General features: G+C 31.2%; 1 protein-coding gene across 1 annotated transcript in view; it reads left to right on the top strand.

Moving 5' to 3' along the window:
* Positions 1–24,788, top strand: part of ADAM7 (ADAM metallopeptidase domain 7) — a 156,817-nt gene that overhangs the window by 37,360 nt on the left and 94,669 nt on the right. Inside the window, exons 6-9 of the mRNA XM_045879544.1 lie at positions 152–344; positions 2,484–2,537; positions 5,574–5,645; positions 17,680–17,849. Of these exons, the coding sequence (XP_045735500.1) occupies positions 152–344; positions 2,484–2,537; positions 5,574–5,645; positions 17,680–17,849 (489 nt within the window). The remainder of the gene's footprint in view (positions 1–151; positions 345–2,483; positions 2,538–5,573; positions 5,646–17,679; positions 17,850–24,788) is intronic.

The raw sequence follows: 24,788 nt of genomic DNA, 5'->3' as shown, positions 1-24,788 counted from the left end.
TACCTGAATACATGATCATGAGGCCTTGGTCTTATAGTTTCCATTCTTAAATAGGTGAAGTCAATAAAATGGAACAAAAGAATAATTGTGAGAAATATAGAGGTAAAATGGAATACATCTTGAACATACATCACATCTCCATTTTCTGTAGGGGATTCTTCAGGGTATATGACCAAAGGTACCTCATTGAACCAGTGAAATATTCAGATGAGGGACAACATTTGGTGTTCAGATATAATCCAAGGATACAGTATGCTGCCAATTATTCTTGTACAGAACTCAATTTTACCAGGACAAATGATTCAAAGGATGATATTAAAATCATGGAAGACCTCAAAATAGAAGTAAGTGCTTTATTTTTAAATCATCTTAATGCCAGGAAAAATGTCTCTTATTTCCTTTTTCATTTCAAAACAGAGAGATGAGCCCAACTAATGAAGTGTATGTGCTACCTGAGTCTTACTCTTCATTGTTTGAAATCTAAAATGTCAAACATTTTTTTTACCATTTTTTTTTTTTTTTACTATTACCATGTTCATTCCCAGGGCACCTGGGTGGCTCAGTTGGTTAAGCATCTGCCTTCAACTCGGGCTATGGTCCCAGAGTCCTGGGATGGAGCCCCGCATCAGGCTCCCTGCTCAGCAGGGAGTCTGCTTCTCCCTCTCCCTCTGTCCCTTCCCCTACTTGTGCTCGTGCTCTCCCTCTCTCTCTAATAAATAAATAAAATCTTTAAAAAAAAGAAAAAGAAAATGTTCATTCCCTACAGTAAATCTTAATTCGTCCCATCAAATTTTAAGGAAAGGGAATATTTACAACCGTACATAGAGATTTATAGCATTAGGGCTATAAGTGGTGGAAAGAATGAAATTTGCAATGTCTTGAAAGCTCTCCTAGATAATGTCTTCCCTCGTCTTCACTGCCATTTTTTCAGTTGGGGGGAGTTGATGACAAGTCAGGGTCTCCCCCTTTCATCAGTCCAAATATTCTAATTATTAATTATTAAAGATAAGTAAGTAATAGCAACTTCAATTTCTGGTGGGATGACTGCACAATGAGAGTCCTCTGTGTTTTAGGCTTTCCTGTACAATTAGTTCATATCACTTCAAATCCCCAGTAGGTGTTAGCCTTTAAGATCCATGAGTGCCCATCTTCTTCACATATCCATGATCCAGATTGTGTCGGAAACTTACTAGGTGCCTAACAGATGTTTCTGATTTACTCAATCAATTGATACATAATTAGTTAGTTCACACACAGAATGACTTAGTTAAATCTTTGTACAATATGCCTCTGGTTTATACTCAGATAATATGCATGCATCTCAATGCATAACACTGAGAGCTGAAAACAGAATTTTCTGGAATTGGTGACTTATAAAATAAAAGATCTATAATATAAATGTATAACTTTTATACATTTCTTTGGAATTGAGGCTACTGTAAAGTAAGAGATTGGGAGACAGGAAAGGAATAGAAGGAGTACAGTCAGTCCTACTAGCCAGTCATTCCTATGTTTTGTTCTCCACTATTGGTAAGTCTTTTTTATATGAGCTTACTTAGTAAGCATTTACTTTATAAGTAAAAAAAAAAAAAAAAACTAAACATTAAAAAAATGTATTCATTATTCTTTATTTATAACTATTTATTTATTTAGAGTATAACACACAATGTTACATTAGTCTCAGGTATACAACATAGTGATTCAACATCTCCATACATCAAGCTACACACCACAAGTGTAGCTACCATCTTTCACCATACAATGCTACTAAATACCATTGACTATATTCCTCTGCTGTGCCTTTTATTCCATGACTTATTTGTTCCATAACTGGACACCTGGGTCTCCCACTCCCCTTCACCCATTTTGCCCATCCCTACACCCCCTCTTCCCCCTGCAACCATCAGTTTATTCTCTGTATTTGTAGGTCTGATTCTGGTTTTTGTTTGTTTATTTGTTTTGAATTTTAGATTCCGCATATGCGTGAAGTCATATACTATTTGTCTTCCTCATTCTGACTTATTTCACTTAGCATAATACCCTCTAGATCCACTCATATTGTTGCAAATGGCAAGATTCCATCCTTTTTTATGGCTGCATAATATTCGTGTGTGTGTGTGTACTACATTTTCTTTATCCTTTCATCTACCGATAGGTCCTTAGGTTGCTTCCTTATCTTGGCTATTGTAAATAATGTTGCAATAAATATAACTCTTATTTTACCTGAAAGACTAAACAAAAAAGGAAGGATATTCAAATATTGAATATTGTTTCAGGTTTATTAAAATCTGATATACAGGGGCACATGTTTTAATAATACATTGGGTTTTATTTAGATAAATTCCTGGAATTATTAGTTATACTCCTGTACCTGACTTTCCCGTATCAATAATATTAACATTTCTTACCATGAAAATTGTAACTTAAAACATTAAAATGAGGAACATTAACCACACTTCATTAAATTTTTCATAAATTTCCAGAATGTCCATGAAGAAAAGTATGTTGAACTGTTCATTGTTGCTGATGGTAATGTGGTAAGTTTTCAGATGAACATTTGCTCTTCATTTATGCTTATAAAACTATAGTTGTGATCCTAAAAAAGAGGAAAAAAAAGTATTTTAATAAGAAGTCCATTTGGGCTTAATGTTGTTTTTAGCTTCCCCAAACAGATTTATATAAGAGATGATAAGGTCCTTTGGCAGTATAGCAGACTAAGACAAAATAGAATTCTCATCCCTATTATGAATATATGGAAATGATGAACAAAGTATACAAAATTGAAAATATGTGCACAAACTATAGTTTAGCTCAGGAAAAAAAAAAAAAAAAAACACAAGAAATCTCCAAGTCCTAAAAATGAGAAGAGAACCTCTGTCAAAGTAGTAAGTAAAATTCAAAGGCTTGGTGACATGTAATATATAGAACATATTGCATAATGCCCAGAGCCATAAAGAGCTGCCCCATCTCTGAAAAGAGAACTGGAGAATATCTCTCCACTGAAACTGTAAAGAGAAAGGGAATGTTCTGTCTGTCTGTAACAATGGGCAGGGAACATATTATGCATGAGAAAGCAGAAATCCTAAACTTGTGTCATGCAATGATGTGGAGCATGATATATTTTTCTTTAGATACAGAAATGCCAAGCAAAGCTTTCAACATAAAAACTGATTGAAAACTTGATAAACTGTTAAAGCTCAAGTCAAAAATGCCCTATAAAGATATTTTCATAATCCAAGATAAAACTAATCACGTGAGGAGGAATCAACCAACATAATGGGAAGTAGAATAAGTTCTCCAAGAACTGAAAATTATCCACTGATATTTCAGATTATACACCTAACAAGAAAGTAGGAAAAGATATGCAACAAGAAATAACAGAGTTACAGGGAGAGTAAGGTTTTTTTAGTTCCCCTCCAGTAGGAATGTTGGAGTTTTTTTCTCCAAAAGTAAGAATCAGATACATTTATTTTTACTGTCAATAAATTTTCTTTTGACAGATTAACTGAAAATTTTAGCCATCCTAATAAGACAAAATAAATGAGATCTACGTTAATTTAAAAGAAAGACACACATTGTTGCATTTTTTTAAAAAAGGAGAAACTTCAGTTATCCATTTTTTTAAAAAGGTAATTGGTAAAATTTAGGCATCAGATAGGCTTACATTAACATGTGTTTGAGAACATGTTAACTAACTTTTAAAAGTGCTAAAATAAGCTTTCTTTATAATAATTTATTAGAAAGAAGTAAGAACGATGTATTAAATTTAATATTTACCCCAGATACCAGGTAAAGGTTTGCTTGATATTATTTTAGGGGCATTAAACTGGACTTTTACATGCATAGCTCTTACATATGTTGCCTTAATATTGTCTTTAAATATTTAAGGGGTGTTTTTTGAGAAGTTCCTATAGTAAATCATCTATTTTCACTTAACAAATAGCTAATGATTGTCTAATATACTAGATTCTGAGTGTTAGATATATATATTTATATTATATATGCACACATGCATACATGCATGTGTTAGCTGAGTATAAAGAGCAACAGCAAGAACAATGTAGAGTTAGTGTATTCTGGTAAGATGGAATAGAAAAACGAAAGCAACTTTGGGAAAATATTTCAAGGTACTGACATATTTTGAAGACAGTATGATGAATTTTAATCAGCTAAATAGAGTAAGGATATAGATGTATACACCCAGATATAACAAGTTGAAAGAATAAGCAGAACACAAGTGTCTATATGCTGAGGAAGACTAGCCATATAATAAAGACTTGTCAATAGAATGCAAAGACCCCATACCCCTTTCTTTCCCATACCCCCATGGGTGGATATCACTGACTGATAAAGTACCCTATCACTGTGATCTCTAAGATAGGCTCAGGATCTTTCTCAACGATGTATTTTAGGCAAGCACTACCAATTGGTCACTAAGAATCCTGGTGTGAAACTATATTTGCCATCCAGAACTTAAGGGGATGGTGGAAAAAAAGACAGCTCTGTACAATAAAACACTAGGAGTGATAGGATATTAGCAACCAAGGTGATAAGAAATTTCTTAAAAGACAAAATGTTCAATATTAAAGGTAGACAAGATGACCAGGAAGATGAGGAAAATGTGTTCAACAGATTGGATAACTAGGAGGCCATTTATGTTCCTGTCAAGAATAGTTTTAATGAAATAGAGGCAGTTAAACTAATGAATAGTAGATTGAGGAATGAATGGGAAATGAGAAGTGAGGAGAGTCTAATGTTATATCTTTGAGGTATTTAGATATATGAGATAACAGGAGAGCAATGGAGCAAGTAACTGGAGGATACTTGCAGGATTCAGAAAAGCCATGTTTCTTTTACTTTTTATTATGAAACAAGCTTGATCATTTGGCATTTATCCCTACAGGATACTTTTGTTATTTTTATAAGGTATATTTTATCAGGTCTAAATTGATCATGCTAAGAACAAGGTCCTGGTGGCACAAATGGAAAATCCATTTGTTAGAAGGGGAAAAAAGACAGAATAGGCTGGAGGAGGAAAGTCCACTTTGTCTTCTCAGCCTTTCTCTGGAGAGAAGGGGGAGCCACAATTTCCTGTCTTTCTCCATCACATCTCTGGCTTTAGGGTGGTCCTTGATTACATTCCTTAGTTTGTGACAACCATGAACATAGAAGGGCTGATAAAGTATCTGCTTTATTTGCAATATAATGGTTTCTGTAGAGCTGTAATAAATTTTGTTTCATCAGCATGATAAATATGGACTCTAAAGAACACTTATTAGTTGGTTTAATAAATCAATGTACTGTAATATATTGTAATGTGAAAAGGGAATAAGGTTATGAAGAAAACCTTAAAGTAGTGCTAAGCTGAAGCATGTCATTAGAAACTGCTATATCTAGTTATTTGATATCAAAAATATAATTCTGTATAATTTGCCCAGATTGTTAGCTGGCCAGAAAGAATGCCAATAAGTCCCCGCCATCCTTGGAAATATCTCATAGTGAGTGAAGTATTTTGTTGAGTTTTTATTCATCTCCTATTATTAATGAATGTTGATCTGATGTTTTATTTCCAGTATCAAAGGAATAATCATCCTCACACTAAACTGAGGAACAGAATTTGGGGAATGGTCAATTTTGTCAACATGGTAAGATCTAATACAGTTTGAATCAAGCTAAAAGTGCAAAATAGAAGAAACCTTTTAAGATAGATAGCTGTTGGATTTTGTGGTAATCTCAATATTGAGACAGCCCAAAATACAAAAATTCACCATGTGTATTAATTAGCCAAAATCCATGAAAAATTCACAGCAATAAATGAACCACAGCACTGAGGCTTTGGTTTTCTAAGTAAATGACATTTAATATTTAAGGAGGTTTCAAAGATTGGTTACTAATCACAAAATTTATAAAGCACTGTATAAAGAATATTCATATTATTGCATAAATCAAATCCACTAATGCATTTAAAATCACTGTTCTATAACCTAGCATTGTTGGAGAGCTTGTTTCTGCTTCACCCTCAACTTCAGGCCTTTATCAAAGGCCAATGATCAATGTCTCCACTCACATTCTTATCTCTTCTTCAATAGTAATCTGTTCTTATTTGTTACTCAGTGATTGCTAGCCTAGTTATGGGACCCAGAGTGTTTTGTTGCCCTGATCTATCCTGCCTCAGGAAAGCTCTGTCATCCATGGGTCTTTGGGTAGATTATTCTCACTGTGTTCTTCCTTCATTGGTAGGAGACATTGAATGCTCTGACCTTAGGACAGCTTCCTGCCTCTCCTCCAGGGGCAGAAGGTTTTTTTTTTTTTTTTTCTTTTCTTTCCCTTTCTTTCAGCAATAATCAGTTTTCACTTGAGTTCTGGGAACATAAAAAAAATGGCCCACTCAACAATTGATATGTCATCCAGACAGATAACCAATAAACAGTGGTTTTGAACAACAGTATAGACCAAATGAAGCCAACAGGTATATACAGGATATTCCATCCAAGAGCAACAGAATACACCATTTCTTCTCAAGAGCAGATGGAATATTTCATAGTATATTATATAGCAGGCCACAAAGCAAACCTCAACAAATTCAAAAAGATGGAAATTATATCAAGTACAATGACAGCAAGATTACTGGAAAATTTATAAATATGTGGAAATTAAAGAACACATTCCTGAACAATAAATGGATCAAAGAATAAATGAAAGGTAAAATCAAAATAAAATCTTGATACTAACAAAAATGGAAACAAAACATATCAAAACTTATGAGATGCAGCAAAAGCAGCTCCAGGAGGAAAGTTTGTAGTTGTAAATGCATACATACATCAATTAAAAAGAAAATAGCAAATAAACAACTAAAGTTATACCTTAAGGAACTACAAAAAGAAGAACAAACTAAGCCCACAGTTAGCACAAGGAAAGAAGTAATAATGAGATTAGAACAGAAAAAAAATATTGGCAGAAGCTTAGTGCCTTTGTGTCTCTGGAGAATAAGAGTCTGGTAGGTTTAAAGATGTTCCCAAAGCAACAGTTTTTCCTGTCCTTCAGGCCTATACCACAAAGGGAGGGTCTCTCTAGTCTCCCACTCTGCCCTCCATGGTTTTTTTTTAAAGATTTTATTTATTTATTTATTTGACAGAGACAGAGACAGCGAGAGCAGGAACACAAGCAGGGGGAGAGGGAGAGGGAGAAGCAGGCTTCCCACTGAGCAGGGAGCCCGATGTGGGGCTCGATCCCAGGACCCTGGGATCATGACCTGAGCCGAAGGCAGTCGCTTAACCGACTGAGCCACCCAGGCGCCCCTGCCCTCCATGGTTTAATACACATCCAGAGGAGGCTCATGGAGAAGATTCTGAGAGTAGGTGTGAAATTCCTTATGTCTGTGTCTTTCAGAAGGTCCTATATGCTCATTTTATCCCACACTTACCCTTTAGCAATTCCTTACAAATGTCTTGTGAATTCTTCTTATGTCTTATATGGTGCTCAGCATCTCTTTTTATCATGCTCTGCCACTGGGAGATGCTCTAGTACCATCTCTCCCCACAGGAGGAAATCTTTCCTTAGATTTCAGGCTACTATTTGCCCTGTTTACCTCAACTAATGGTCTGATATATGACTTTGTAGATTCTCTGCTTTTTCTTTTTGTCAGGGTAGAAACAACATTCTTTCCAACTTTATACATCTTAGCCAGAAGTAAAATTTCTCTGAACTTTAAATCTATGTCTATGGAAATTAAAAATCCTCCCCATATTATTCTAAAAGGTAGGAACAATGTGGAGTGGAATGGTTCTATCTCATAGTTATCTCCGTTTTCTCCTGTTTCTTTTTATTGATTGATTGATAAGGGTTTTTGTAAGTTTATTCATGACTTGGGTCTAATCCTATTTTTCCAATAATTCTTTCAGGTTTTGTAACCCTCTTTTCTCCTATCAAGGTTTTTAGGCATTTTTTTCCAGTTTTATTGAGAAATAACGGACATACACTGCTGTATAGTATATGGCATACAGCATAATGGTTTGAGTTACATAAATTGTGAAATGATTACCACAGTAGGTTCAGCTAACATCTATCTTCTCAAATAGATACAATGAAAAGAAAAACCCAAAAGAATAAGGGAAAAAAAAATTCTTGTGATGGGAACTCTAGGTATCCACTCTTTTAAAAACGTTCCTATCCGTCATACAGCAGTGTTAGCTGTAGTCATCATGTTGTACTCTCTAGTACTTATTTATCTTATCCCTGGAAGTTTGTACCTTTTCACCACTTTCCTCCAATTTCCCCCTCTCTCTACACACCACCTGTGGTAACCACAAGTCTAATAACTTTTCCTATGAATTTTTTTGTTTTGTTTTTTAAAAATTCCATATGTAAGTGAGATCATATACTGTTTGTCTTTCTCTGCCTATTTCACTTAGTGTAATACCCTCTAGGGTAATCTATATTATCAAAAATGGTAGGATATCCTTGATTTTTTATGGCCGAATAATATTCCACTGATGTATCTACTACAACGTCTTCCATTCATCCATTGATGGACACCTAGACTGTTTTCATGTTTTGATTATATAATAATGCTTATATAAACATAGGAGTGCATATATCTTTTTGAATTAGTGCTTTTGTTTCCTTTGATATGTTCCCAGAAGTGGAATTGCTGGATCATATAATAGTTATTTTTTAAATTTTTGATGATCTTCCGTACTGTTTTCCATAGTGGCTATACCAATTTACAATCCCACCAACAGTGCACAAGCGTTCACTTTTCTCTACATCCATAACGGTATTTGTTGTCTCTTGTTTTTTTTTTTTTTTTTTTTTAGATTTTTTTTTTATTTTTTTATTTGACAGAGAGAGATAGCGAGAGAGGGAACACAAGCAGGGGGAGTGGGAGAGAGAGAAGCAGGCTTTCCTCTGAGCAGGGAGCCCGATGCGGGGCTCGATCCCAGGACCCTGGGATCATGACCTGAGCCAAAGGCAGACGCTTAATGACTGAGCCACCCAGGCGCCCCTGTCTCTTCTCTTTTTTATGATGGCCATTCTAACAAGCATGAGACGATATCTCATTGTGATTTTAATTCACATTATCTTAATGACTAGTGATGTTGAAAATCTTTTCATGCACTTGTTGGCCTTTCATGTATCTTTTTTGAAGAAATGTCTATTCACTTACTTTGCCCATTTTTGAATTAGATATTTGTTTTTTTGAGTTAATGAGTTGTTTATGTGTGCCAGATATCAACCCCTTGTCAGATATATGGCTTGTAAATATATTTTCCCATTCCATAAGTTGTCTTTTCACTTTTTTACTGGTTTCTTTTGCTGTGCAGAAGCTTTTTAGTTTGATGCAGTCCCACTTCTTATTTTATTGCTTGTGCTTTAGGCATCATATCCAAACAATCATTACCAAGGCCCATGTCAAGGAGCTTTACTTCTATGTTTTCTTCTAGGATTTTCATAGTAAAACTCAATTTAAGTCTTTAGTCCATTTTGAGTTAATTTTTGTGAATAGTATAAGTTAGTAATTGTGTATTGTGAATACACAATTGACACAGTGCCATTTATTGAAGAGACTGTGCTTTCTATTAAGTATTCTTGACTTCCTTGTCAAATATTAGTTGACTGTAAGGGACACCTGGGTGGCTCAATCAGTTGAGCTTCCGACTCTTGGCTTCAGTTCAGGTCATGATTTCAGGGTCATGGGATTGAGCCCCACATGGGGCTCCACACTCAGCGGGGAGTCTACTTCCCCTATCCTTCTCCCCTCTCCCCACTCACACACACTCTCTCTCTCTAAAATAAGTAAGTGAATCTTTAAAAAATATTAGTTGACTGTATATGCTTGGGTTTATTTCTGGGCTCTGGATTCTGTTCCATTGGACTATTTGTCTGTTTATATGCCAGTACCATACTGTTTTGATGACTTTAGATTTATAGTATAACTTAAGATCAGTAAGTGTGATGCTCCTGCTTTGTTTGTCTTTATCAGGATTTCTTTGACTATTTGAGGTGTTTTGTGGTTCCATATAAACTTTAGGAGTGCTTTTTCTACTTCTGTAAAAAATATCATTGGAATCTTGATAAAGATTGCATTGAATATATAAATGGCTTTCAAAAATATAAAATAAATGGCTTTCAGTAGTATTGATATTTTAACAATATTAATTCTTCCAATCTATGAACACAGGACAGCTTTGCATTTATTTATGTCTTCTTTGATTTCTCTTATCAACTTATCATTTTTAGCATAGGTATCTTTCACCTCCTTAGTTAAATTTATTCCTAAAATTTTATTGTTTTTGACGTTCATGTATATGGGATGAATCTCTTTATTTCTTTTCCAAAAATGTCTTTGTTATTGTACAGAAATGCATGTTTGCATGTTAATTTTATATCCTGTGACTTTACTGAATTCATTGATTAGATCTAACAATTGTTGCTTGTCTTTAGGATTTTCTATATTTAAAATCATGACTGAAAATAGAGGCAATTTTACTGGTTCCTTACCAATTCTGATACCTTTAATTTCTTTTTCGTGTCTGATTGTTCTAGCTAGGACTTCCAGTACTATGTGGAATAGGGAGGGGTGGTAACAGTGGACATTCATGTTCTTTTTTTTTTTTTTTTTTGAGAGAGAGATTGAATGCATGCAAGCTGGGAAGTGGGCAGAGAGAGAGGAAGAGAATCTTAAGCAGGCTCCATGCCCAGTGCAGAGCCCAACACAGGGCTTGATCTCAACCCTGAGATCATGACCTGAGCCAAAATCAAGAGTTGGATGCCCCTGTTCTTAATCTTAGAGGAAAAGCTTTCAACCTTTCACCATGATGTTAGCTGTGGATTTGTCATAACTGGCCTTGATTATGTTGAGATATGTTCTTTCTATGCCTAATTTGTTAAGAGGTTTTTTTTATAACAAATGAAATGAATTTTGTCAATTTGAGATACAATTCTTATGATTCATTGCTTTCATTCTATTAATGTAATATGTCACATTCATTGGTTTGCTTATGCTGGATGATCCTCACATCCCAAGGATAAATTGCACATGATCATGTGAATGATTCTTTTAACCTGCTGCTGAAATCAGTTTGGTAGTATTTTATGGAGAATTTTTCATTTATACTCATCAAGGGTATTAGCCTGCAGTATTCTTTTCTAATAATATCATTTTCTGGCTTTGGTATCAGGGTAATGCTGGCCTTGTAAAATGAGTTTGGGAGTGTTTCCTCCTCTTTGAGTTTTTTGGAAAAGTTTGAGAATGATTGATATTAATTCTTTAAATGTTTGGTATAATTCACCAGTAAAGCTATCTGGTCCTGGACTTTTCTTCATTAGGATATTGAGGATATTGTTGATCACTGATTCGATCTCCTTACTAGTAATTGGTCTATTCAGAGTTTCTACTTGATTTGATCTTGGTAAGTAGTTTAGTTCCAAGAATTTTTGCATTTCTTCTAGGCATCCAGGTTTTGTCATATAGTTGTTCATAGCAGGCTCTTATCCTTTAAATTTCTGTGGTATCCATTGTAATGCCTCTTTTTTCATTTATAATTTTGTTGATTTTAGTCCTTTATTTTTTTCCTTGGTCTTAGCTAGGGTGTGTCCATTTTCTTCATCTTTTTAAAGAACCAACTCTTAGTTTGGTTAATCTTTTCCAATGTTTTTCTGTTCTCTACTTCATGTATTTCTCCTATAATCTTTATTATTTCCTTTCATTGGCTAAGTTTGAGCTCTGTTGTTGTTGTTGTTGTTTATATAGTTCCTCAAGGTATAGAGTTAGGTTGTTCATCTAGGATCTTTCTTACTTCTTAACGTAGGCAATTATCGTAATGAACTTTCTTTTCTCTTAGAACTGTTTTTGCTGCATCTCATAAGTTCTTCATCCCAAAATGTTTCCATTTTCATTTGTCTTAAGGTCTTTTACTTCCCCTTTAATTTCTTCTTTGATCCATTGATTATTCAGGAGAGTGTTGTTTAGTTTCCATGTGTTCATGAATTTTCCAGTTTTCCTCTTGTTATTGGTTTCTAGTTCCATGACATTATTTTCAGAAAAGATACTTGGTATGATTTTTCATGATTTTTGAATTTGCTTAGACTTGTTTTAAAACCTAACATATGGCCTACTCTAAAAAAATATTCTATGTACATATAAGAATATGTATTCTGCTATTATTGGATAGAATGTTCTGTATACATCTGTTAGGTCCATTAGGACTAGGGTATTGTTCAAATGCACTGTTTACTTATTGATTCTCTGTCTGGATGATCTATCCATTGTCCATTGTGGAGAATTAAATTTTTAAAAAATTTTTCCTTTCAGTTCTCTTAGTTTTTGCTTTGTATATTTAGGTTTTCCAATATTGGGCACATAAATATTTACAGTTATGTCTTCTTGATGTGTTGACTCTTTTATCATTATGTAATGGCCTTTGTCTCTTTTTAACATTTTTAGTTTAAAATCTACTTTGATATATGTATAATTACCTTTGTTTTTGGGAGCGGTTATCATTTGCTTGAAATGTCTTTTTCCATCCCTTCACTTTCAGTCTATGTGTGTCTTTAGGGCTAACGTGTCTTTTGTATGTTGTATATTGTTGGATTTTGCTTTTTTAATCCCTTCAGCCACCCTATGTCTTTTGATTGGAGAATTTAATTTGTCCATATTTAAAGTAATTATCGATAAGTAAAGACATACTATTGCCATTTTGTGAATTGTTTTCTGGTTATTTTACAGATCTATTGTTCCCCATTTCTTATCCTACTGTTCTTTTTTGTGTTTTGGTGTCTTTGGTATTGGTATGCTTTGGCTTCTTTATTGTATTCTTTCGTCTAATTACCAGAAAATTTTCCCTTGAGATTATCATGAGTTTTACATAAAATATCAAACTTATCAGATCCTAATTTAAACTGATAACAATTTAACTTTAATAGAATTCATATACTTTACACTTTCCCTTTTTATCCTCCTTACCTTTTACATTATTGCTGTTTCAATTTATATTTTTTAATATTTTGTAACTAATAACATTATACATATTGTATTTATGGGTTTTTTTGCTATGTTCATTTTTTTGACTTTTAAACTAGAGTTGTGAGTTATACACTGCCATTACCAAATTGCAGAATCTAATGATGACTATATATTTACCATTAGAAGTGAGATTTATGTTATCATTTTGTGTTTTTTATGATGTTAATGAGCATTTTTTACTTCTACTCAAAGAACTCCCTTCAGCATTTCTTCTAAGGCAGGTCTGGTGGTAATGAACTCCCTTCCTCAGCTTTTGGTTGTTCAAGAAAGTCTTTATCTCTCCTTCATTTCTGAAGGACACCTTTACCAGCCATTGTATTCTTGGTTGACAGTTTCTTTGATATTACATTATCTCTTTGCCTTAAAAGTTTCTGTTGAGACATCTGTCCATAGTCATATGGGAGCTCCCTTATATGTAATGCCTCTCTTTTCTCTGCTGCTGTTAAAATTCTTTCATCTTTGACTTTTGATGATTTAATTATAATGTATCTTAATGTAGCCCTATTTGGTTTAATCTATTTGTCTTTCAGGCTTCATGGATCTAGATGTCTATTTCTCTCCCCAGGTTCAGGAAGTTTTCAGCCATTATTGTTTTAAATATACTTTCTATCCCTTTCTTTTTCTCTTCTCCTTCTAGAATTCTCATGGAATCTTTATATTGTGTCTCATAATTCCAGTAGGTTTTCTTCACTCTTTTTCACTTTTTTTCATTTTGCTCCTCTCACTGGGTAATGTCTACTGTCTAATTCTTTCTTCCACATGGGTCAAACTTTTCATTTTGTTCATGCATTATTTTCCTAATTTTATTTAGTTGTCTGTCTGTGTTTTCTTGTAGTCCACTAAACTTCCTTAGAGGAGTATTCAAATTGTGTCCCTGACAGTTTATAGATCTCTGTTTCTTTATGGTCAGTTATTGGAGCTTTATCAGTTTCTTTTGGTGGAGTCAGATTTACCTAATTTTTCATGATCTTTGATTCCTTACATTGGTACTGCACATTCAGATAACAGGGAGTCTCTTCCAGATGTATAGATTTTCTTTGGCAGAGACAGTTCTTTACCAGTCAGTTCAGTTGGGTTTCTGTGTGTGTTTGCAGATAATGTCTTTGGGAAGATTGGGCTTGCTACTATGGTCTATTTTTGGATGAGACAACTGTTTGAGCTCTGAGGATGGAGATGCAGGTCTATTTTTGGGTGAGATAACTGTTTGAGCTCTGAGGATGGAGATGCAGGCTTGGTTCCCCTGCTAAGTGAGGATGCAGGATGGACTCCTCAGTTGCCTGAATTTTTTGGTCAGGCTTACTAGATGTTTGGGACTGGGTATTATATTCAATAATAGATGGGACTATAAATTAGCTTCCCTGGACAAGGCCATGTGACTATACAGCTCATTGTTTGGGGGCCCAAAGCAGGCCGTAATATCCATGGAGTTCCCTGATCAGACAACGACACCAGTTTTGTTCTACAGAGGAAGTCAAGGGCTGTGCTCTCTGTCCAAGTGTCATTTGTATATAACACTGTTAATTGGGCTACACAGCTTCCCATGTGCTCTGGTTAGGCTGCCCGGTTACACAGACTGAAGACTAGACAGACTGAAGACTATATTCAGTGATGAGCAGGATTATGAATTAGACTCCCTGCCCTCATGCAGTGGGAGAAGCAGCTCTAAAACTGGAATATATCTTTGTTGTCTTGATTTAAGCTGAACTGCCCCCCAAGGTCATCAGCCAAACAACACCACTGGCTTCGCTCTGCAGACTGTGGGCTATGTCTGCTTTTCTCTTGTGCCTTTCTTGAGTTTTCTGGGCTGCACAGCTTTCAGGTGTCTTACCAACCTTCAGTCAGATGGGACAAAAAGGCACTCTTCACTGTGGGTAGGGTATAGCTCATCTCCCTTGCCTGGTTGGCTACTCCAGGCAACTCTCAATTTCCCGAACAGGCTCTCCGGTTAGAAGGTGCCAGAAGCTACCCTCAGCCTTGGCTAAAAATTAGTCCTCCTGCCTGTGTGTAGCTCAGGAAGCCTTTACACCTGGTATAGGTTTCTCCCACTATCTGAGAGTAGAGTATTCCTGTTAAATCTTTCATAGGCCAAAATAGCATAAAGCTAAGAAGCAATTACTATTAATTTATATGGGAATGTTTCTGAGCTAAAAAAACAACTTCTCTTAGGCTTTTCTGGTACCTTAGGACACATCTTGCTAATCAATGCACAAAATAAATTGAGATAAAGCACCGATGCCCACAGACACACTTCAAAGCTATGGTGGCCTGATGCTGAGATTCTGAGTGTGGTCCCTGGAGAAAGAGCTTGGCAGTGCCACCTACCTGAGGTGGGTGCTGCCTCTATAATGGCTCACCGCAAAACAAACACTGAGCATTATTTTTGCTTTTTGCCCTTTCTCATAAAAGCAAAAATCCTCTTCAGATTTCTTTTGTTCAGTGAAAACATTTTAATGTAGGTCTTTTGTGAAAGTAAAATAGCATAACACAAACTCAAAACTCAATTGGCTTTTTTCTGAGAGTAATCAACTCTATCCACCCATCTCTTGGCTCAAGCCACCATTGGTTCACACAGCTTTCAGGAATGTCACTAGATCTTCTGGTCAGATGGAACCAGAAGACTCTCCCCACAGTGGGTGGGGCTATGTCTCAGTTCTCTTGCCTGGGCTACTCCCAATTTCCCAGTCTTCAGTAAGAAAAGGCCAGGAGCTACTCTTGGCTTTGTGTGGAATTAATCCCCCTGCCTGTGTGTAGCATGGAAGGGCTCATGCCTGGTACTGGCCTTGCTCTGAGGGTGATCTGCTCCGCTCCTCTACCTCTCAGCTCAAGCTCCTCTTGTCCTGTTTCTTATATTTTGCAATTGTCTTTTTATTTATTTATTTATTTATTTATTTATTTATTTATTTATTTGACAGAGAGAGACACAGTGAGAGAGGGAACACAAGCAGGGGGAATGGGAGAGGGAGAAGCAGCCTTCCCACGGAGCAGGGAGCCCGATGCGGGGCTCGATCCCAGGACCCTGGGATCATGACCTGAGCCGAAGGCAGACGCCTAACAAATGAGCCACCCAGGCGCCCCTTTGCAATTGTCTTTATCACTACCCTAACACTGATACAAATATAAGACTCAGTCTTTCTCTTTGGGTTCGATCGCCAAATAAACATAAATACAAAACTGGTGCATATTACTGAACTTTTACTAAAGATTTTCAGTTTAGATTGGGAAGTCATACTGATCCTTTATCCTTCACAGTGCCCATACTCATTATTTTACTGCATCCTCTCTCATTTATTTTCATGCCTTTACCCCTTTATCTCAGAAATTTCAAAGTTTTTTTCTCTACTATGAAGAGTGAATTGACTCTTCACAATCTCCCAAATATGTATATCCAAACCCATCCAAGCATTCCGTAGATGCAGCATGGTTTTATTTTATAGGGTGTGTTCTCACTAGAAGAGAGTGCCTTAGTAGGATGACAAATGGTAACTGTTGTTTCCATTTTGTACTTTCTCCAGTTTTATGGACCTAAAGCCTACCCAGGAACTGTAGAGACTCCAATGAGACCAGGTTAAAAAAAAAAATTCTTGTTCTGTGGGACCTGACTCAAGGTTTATTCCACAATAAGGTCAGGGTCAAAAGGAATGGACATTACAGGCTCCAGTATGGATTTGAGATCATGATTTGACTAAAAGTCTAACTTCATGATTGTTTAAAGGAAGCTTAGTTCTCAGGCTTATGAAATGGCTTTGTTGGGTTATTTCATTGACACATGAAATTCAATATATTCATATTATGCAGGTTAAGAAAAGTAGAAAATTAACACAATGTTATTATAGCCATGATGTATCACACTTCTTAATAACTGATTGCATCCTCTACTAATATTGTGTGAGTGACCTCATCATTAATTCAGTGTTCATCGTTCTTCATTCTTTCTTTCAACCCACTTTGTACTGGCTGTTATGAAATATAAAATTTATATAACATTTTTTTGTTTCAAAAATCCTCATATAATATTTGCTTCAACTCTGTCTTCTTTTGTGCTGGCATCAAAGTATCTACCAACTTAGTGTTTACAAAAGCAAATGGGAATGAGGTAAAAAGGCTTATTAGCTATAGCTATTGGTTTTGAGCTATCTCCAAAAAGATTTCTCAGACAACAAAGTAGTTCCAAAAAATCAAACAAAATATGGCAGCTAAGCTGGTTTTTGGTTTTTGAAAACCAGTATCAACATTCTATTCTGCCATAGAACCAACTAATGACTTAAATAGAGAAATAAAGAAAGAAGATTCATCCCTCTATGTGCCACTATTAGTAAATTCAAATCTTCAGGTCAGCTATAATCTCAGAGCTTTACTAACTTTTTTATGCTAGACACATCTTGAGCCCAGTGTCTGTAAGGTTTATCATATCCAAAGGTAATCAGATCTTTTATTTCAGTTAAGCTTTTTGTTGGTCATGGCAATTCACCCAGTATTCTGGGCAATTTACACTACATTCTGTTTCAATATAGCCATTTGTAAAATAAGGCCTACATTTTTTGTTTATGTACCTCACATGTTAGAATTACTTTTTTTTTTTATTGTAGAGGAATATAGTAATGATGAAGGATCCTTCTGTAACTTGACTCTATGAAAATTTATTTCTCCTTTGACAGATTTATAAAACCTTGGACATTCATGTGACATTGGTTGGCCTTGAAATGTGGACAAATGGAGATAAAATAGACATAGATTCAAATATAGAAAATACCTTACTGCGTTTTTCAACTTGGCAAGAAATAATCCTGAAAAAAAGGAATAATTTTGATCATGTTCTATTACTCAGGTATGTAAGTGCTCTATTTTCCTGCATATTTTAGGTGGACTATAAAAAAGAAAACAAAACAAAACAAATGAACAGCAACAAAATACTTTTTAAAACAGCTGACTTTTGCATAGTACACAGTGACAAAATGTATGTCTAGCTATACATAAAATTTTGAAATGAAATTTTTAATAATCTCTCTTTCTAATAGTGATTGATACTAGAAAGCAGACATATGATATATTTACATTTCTGGTCATGGCTGAAAATGTCATTAGATAAGTAATGTACTTTTAGAATCAATTTACTTATCAGCATCCAGCCCTAACTCCCTTAATTCTTACATGCTATGCCATTCCAAAACTCCCCAAAACCCACCTTTCTGGGAAAGCACCTCATTCTCTGGAAATTTTCCCTCAATGAAGTATCTCTATCCAATGAATAGCACTTCAAGAGCATCTCCTCTACTATTCATTATGGTGGATAACTAATCCGCCGTAGCTTTAATATTCCTAAGTAAATAAAGGTTTGGATTTATCTACAATATTAGGTCATTCCTAAGAAAGTGGAGTGATTTTTTATCATTTTTGTAATTCAAAATAACTACCACACTACTCAGCCTATTAGGAAATGATAAATAATTGTGGAGCTGAACTGACTTTAACCTTGTGTTAATCATAGTTCTGTTATCCTAATTAAAGTATGAAAGCACAACTTTGGAGCAATGGAGTCTTTTAGCAGTTTTTCTGGTGCCCTTAAGGCTACTATGTAACAATCGTACCCACTTTACCTACTTCATCTTCCTATAATAGCAGTGTTTCTTAAGGTCTGCAAACACATCCTACAAATGTGCTTCCTAGCATTATCTAAATGTTCTTTCAGTTTGAACTAGGAACTGTGAACCTTCCAAAGCCTATAGATGGAGATTGGGTCCAGCTCTTTGGCAGATTGATGAGAGTGAACCACATCTCTAAAGTAATATCATTTCTGATTTTCATAACTGGGATGGCCCACAGTTATCTCCGGGGGATAGTTGTACCTGACTTGGACTCAGATATTCATGCACTAGTATGCACCAAAATTATAGAGGTTAAAGTAAAATATCACCATAACCTTCATTGTGCACAAGATTAGCCTCTTTGCCTATACCTTGGACATATATTTTAAAATACTTAATAAATTAGTCTAGAAATATTACACGGCTATAAGCGAAAAACTTTTTACTTTCATGAATGTCCCTTATTCTGAGCAGTAGTTTCTCACAACAATAGTTATGTCTGCAAATAAGGAAATGAGAAAAGTGCTCCTAAATATCTAATTGGACATCATATTTGGGACTTCTTATGTGTTCAGTTTTTGTATGTCTTCTCATCTATATTCACATAGCACTAGAAGTAGTAAGACAATCTATATGGCGTTTTCATGTTGTGATTTTTGTTTTCAAGTAACCATGAGCAAATTCAGAATCCAGATTGTGCTTGCTCTGAGGTTGCATCTCCATAAGTGGTATTTGTCCAAGATCTCCAGAGTCTAGGAAGACCAAAATTCTAAATTCCTCCAAGATACTAGGCAAACACTGAGACAAAAATGTAGGGCATATCAATAGTAAAGAAAGAAATATTTATAATAATTTATAATAAATATTTATTTATTTATAATTATACCTATTTCTATGTATAAATATATTTCAATATATATTAAATATATATTGAATATATATTTATATTCAAAAATATATATTGAATATATATATATTGAATATATATTTATATAATGTATATAATTATATATAAATATATAAATTATAAATTTATATAAATATAGTATATATAAATATATATACAAATTATATATAATTTTAAATATAATAATATATAATTTTATATATAATATTTTATATAATAATATAATAATACAATATAATATATTTTAATATAATTTTTATAATTTTATATAATAATATATATAACATAATATATATTTATATAATATAATATAATATAATTATTAATATGTAATGAATAAATATATTTATATTTATATGTTGTATATATTAATAATATAATAATATAAAAATATTTTATATATGATATATAAAAATAATAAATTTATATATAACATAAATTATATGTAAATATACAATATGTAAAATATATTATATATATAACATATTATATATATTTTATGTGTATATATACACAGAGCAAATATATATATTTGACAGAGCACAAGCAGAGGGAGAGAGAGGGAGAAGCAGGCTCCCTGCTGAGCAAGGACCCAATGTGGGACTCGATCCCAGGACCCTGGGATCGTGACCTGGGCCGAATGCAGCAGCTTAACTGACTGAGCCACCCAGGCGCCCCTATATTTGATATATATTATATATATATTTTATACTGGTATAAAAATAATAATTTTACATATAATAATGCATAAAAATTATAAATTTATAAATAAAATAAATTATATATATATAAAAATATATATAATATATATTATATATATCTAATATATAAAATATATACATAATAATATAATGACAAAAAAATATTTTACATATAGTAATACATAAAAATTATAAATTTATAACATAAATTATATATAAATATAAAATATGTAAAATATGTATATTATTATATACATATAATAATAAAATGATATAAAAATAGAAAATTTATATATAATACATAAAAATTATAAATTTATATATAACATAAACTATATATAAATATAAAATATATAACATATATAAAATATATAAAATATATATATAATATATAATATATAAATTTATATAATTTATATTAATATATAACATAATATATATAAATATATATATAATATATAATATTTATATATATAATTATATATAATATATAATATATTTTTATATATATTATATAATAATATAATATAATGATATAAAAATAATAATTTTACATGTAATAATACATAAAAATTATAAATTTATATATAAAATAAATTATATATAAATATAAAATATGTAAAAAATATATAATATATATATAAAATATATATATATTATATATATATTTCTTAAAGATTTTATTTATTTGACAGAGAGCACAAGCAAAGGGATAGAGAGGGAGAAACAGGCTCCCTGCTGAGCAAGGAGCCCGATGTGGGACTCGATCCCAGGACCCTGGGATCGTGACCTGTGCCGAAGGCAGTAGCTTAACCGACTGAGCCACCCAGAAGCCCCTATATTTTATATATATTATATATATATATTTTATATATATTTATATATAATAATTTAATGATATAAAAATAATAATTTTCCATATATTACATAAAAATAATAAATTTATATATAGCATAAATTATATATAAATATAAAATATATATAATAAATATATATTTTATATATATTATATATATTTTATATATAATATATATTATATATAAATTAATATAATGATATAAAAATAGTTTTACATTTAATACATAAAAACAATAAATTTATATATAACATAAATTATATATAAATATAAAATATATAACATATAAAAATATATATAATATAATATAATAATATAAAAATAATAATTTTACATATAATAATACACAAAAATTAGAAATTTATAGATAACATAAATTATATATAAATATATATAGTTATATATAATATAATGATATAAAAACAATTTTACATATAATAATACATAAAGTAATAAATTTGTATTTAACATAAATTATATATAAATATATATTTATAATATATGAAATATATTACATATAAAATAAATATATATTTATATATAATAATATATGATATAAAAATAATAATTTACATATAATAACACATAAAATTATAAATTTATATATTACATAAATTATATATAAATATGAAATATATAACATATATAAATATATAATATATATTACATATAATATATAAATTTATATAATTTATATTAATATATATAATACTGTATATAACATATATAAAATATATATAAATATAAAAATATGTATATATGTTGTATATAATACAATATAATATAAAAATAATAATTTTACATATAATAATACATAAAAATTATAAATTTATATATAACAAATTATATATAAATATAAAATATGTAAAATATATATTATATATAAAATATATATATATTATATAAATATTATATATAATAATATAATATAATGATATAATAATAATTTTACATAAATAATACATAAAAATTATAAATTTATATATAACATAAACTATATATAAAGATAAAATATGTAAAATATATATATTATATAAAATATATATAATTTATATTTATATCATATATATACTATATATATTTTATATATATTTATATATATAATCATATAATGATATAAAAATAATAATTTTACATGTAATAATACATAAAAATTATAAATTTATATATAAAATAAATTATATATAATATAAAATATATAAAATATATATAATATATATAATATAAATATATTTATATATAATATATAAATTATATATAATAATAGAATATAATGATATAAAAATAATTTTACATATAATACATAAAAATTATAAATGTATATATAACATAAATTATAAATATATAATATGTGAAATATATATTATATATATTTTATATATATTATATATTTTATATATAATAATATAATATAATGATATAGAAATAGTAATTTTAAATAAATAATACATTAGAATTATAAATTTCTATATAACATAAACTATATATTAAGATAAAATATGTAAAATATATACATTATATATTTTTTATATATATTATGTGTATATTATATATAATAATATAATGATATAAAAATAATTTTACATATAATACATAAAATAATAAATTTATATATAACATAAGTTATATATTAATATAAAATATATAACATATAAAAATATATATAAATATATATAATAATATAATATAATGATAGAAAATAATAATTTTACATATAATAATACATAAAAATTATAAATTTATAGATAACATAAATTATATATAAATATATATAATAATATAATGATATCAAAAATAATTTTACATATAATACATAAAAATAATAAATTTATATTTAACATAAATTATATATTAATATAAAATATATAATATATAAAATATATTACATATAAAATATATATAAATATATAATAATATAAAATGATATAAAATAATTTTACATATAATAATATATAAAAATTATAAATTTATATATATTATAAATTATATATAAATATATAAATATATAATATATAATATAAATTATATTTATAATTTTAATATATATTATATATATTATTATTTATATTAAATATATATTAAATTATTAATTATATTTATAATTTACATATATATGTTATTACATAATTAATATATTTAAATATATATTTGTATATATTTAATATATAATATATAGAAAATATTTTTAATATAATATATGTAATTTATATATAAATATAATTATATTTATAACATAATTATAAAAAAATTCTTTTTTTTCATTATTATGTTATGTTAATCACCATACCTTACATCATTAGGTTTTGATATAGTCTTCCATGATTCATTGTTTGCATATAACACCCAGTGCTCCGAGCAGAACGTGACCTCCTTCATACCCATCATATATATATCATCTCTCATGTTTCATCTCCCCCTCCGATTCCCGCCCTTCGTTCTTTCCCTCCTGCTATCTTCTTCTTCTTTTTTTAACATATAATGTATTATGTTATATATAATATTATATTATATATAATATATAATATTATGTATTACTTGTTTCAGATGTACAGGTCTGTGATTCAACAGTCTTGCACAATTCACATTAGGGAGAGCATGTCTTCTTGATTAAAAAAGTTAAAGACTGAAAGGGGTCATGTAGCCTGACCACCTTTCTCATATTTGAATCTTCTTAATATATTCCAAGTGTGGTCTTCCAGCTTGATGAGGCAACAGAAAGAAGGGAAACTGAGGACAGAGCAGAAGCTAACACCCCACAATCTCCCCGTGGGATATATGTGACATTCCTCAGGCATTCCTGGCTGCCCTGAAGGGAAAACAAATAGTTAACTTATAGAGATCACAATCCTACAAGACATGAGTCTCCCTCAGTTTACAAATGTCTTAGCAATCTACAAGAACAAAGTATTCCTATCCATCAATAACCTAACTTCCAGAAGGAAATGTAGATACAATTAAATGCCCTTACAACCTGCAGCCCATTGACAGATAATTGAAGTGGGCAGAGTGTAATGTTCCTCAAGGAAGTTCCCAACTATCTTAATGTTAATGCCTTACTAGTGGGGTAAGCAACCTTAACTTGACAATGGCAAGACCTCCAGTATCTTGTGAGTCTTCTTTAGCATATGAAAGTTCTTTGAGAAATCTCCTTTTTTCCTTACCTCCCCCAACCCCATAGTATATAATTAGTTACCGCTCACAACCCCCGGGCAGCAGAACTTTCTGCCCACGGGTCCTGTCCCTGTGCTTTAATAAACCACCATTTTGCACGGAAGACATCTCAAGAATTCTCTTAATCCCTGGCTCTGGACTCCACCCCATTGAACTCATCTATATCCCAAGACCCCATCAAGCTCATGATTGCTCTTTAAAGTGGTCCAACTCTAAATGTTCTTGAGAACATGTCAAGTCTGGATTTCCTTCATATACACGTCTACATCTGTCTTTTTAGGTAATCCAAGAATAGTTCACACGACAACTCTTTTAAATGTTTGATTATAGTTATCTAATCCTCTATGAGTTTCTATGGTTGATTAAAATTTTCTAAAAATTTTCAACTATAGCTAATTAATTAATCATGATATTGAGTCTATTTACTTATGTTGTATTTTTCCCTCCAAACACTTTTTAACTTAAGTTTTGGTCTTTTAAGTGGTTTATCCAAAGCTGAGTGTAGAGTAAGCCATGTAAAATTAGACTCTCACATTATTTTTTTGAA

This window comes from Mirounga angustirostris, unplaced genomic scaffold, assembly GCF_029215605.1.
Source record: "Mirounga angustirostris isolate CCGP_5_RB_7025 unplaced genomic scaffold, mMirAng1.0.hap1 SCAF_2, whole genome shotgun sequence".
Lineage (NCBI taxonomy): Eukaryota > Metazoa > Chordata > Mammalia > Carnivora > Phocidae > Mirounga > Mirounga angustirostris.
Note: the sequence above shows the minus strand (reverse complement) of the source record. Positions and strands in the feature narration are given on the sequence as shown.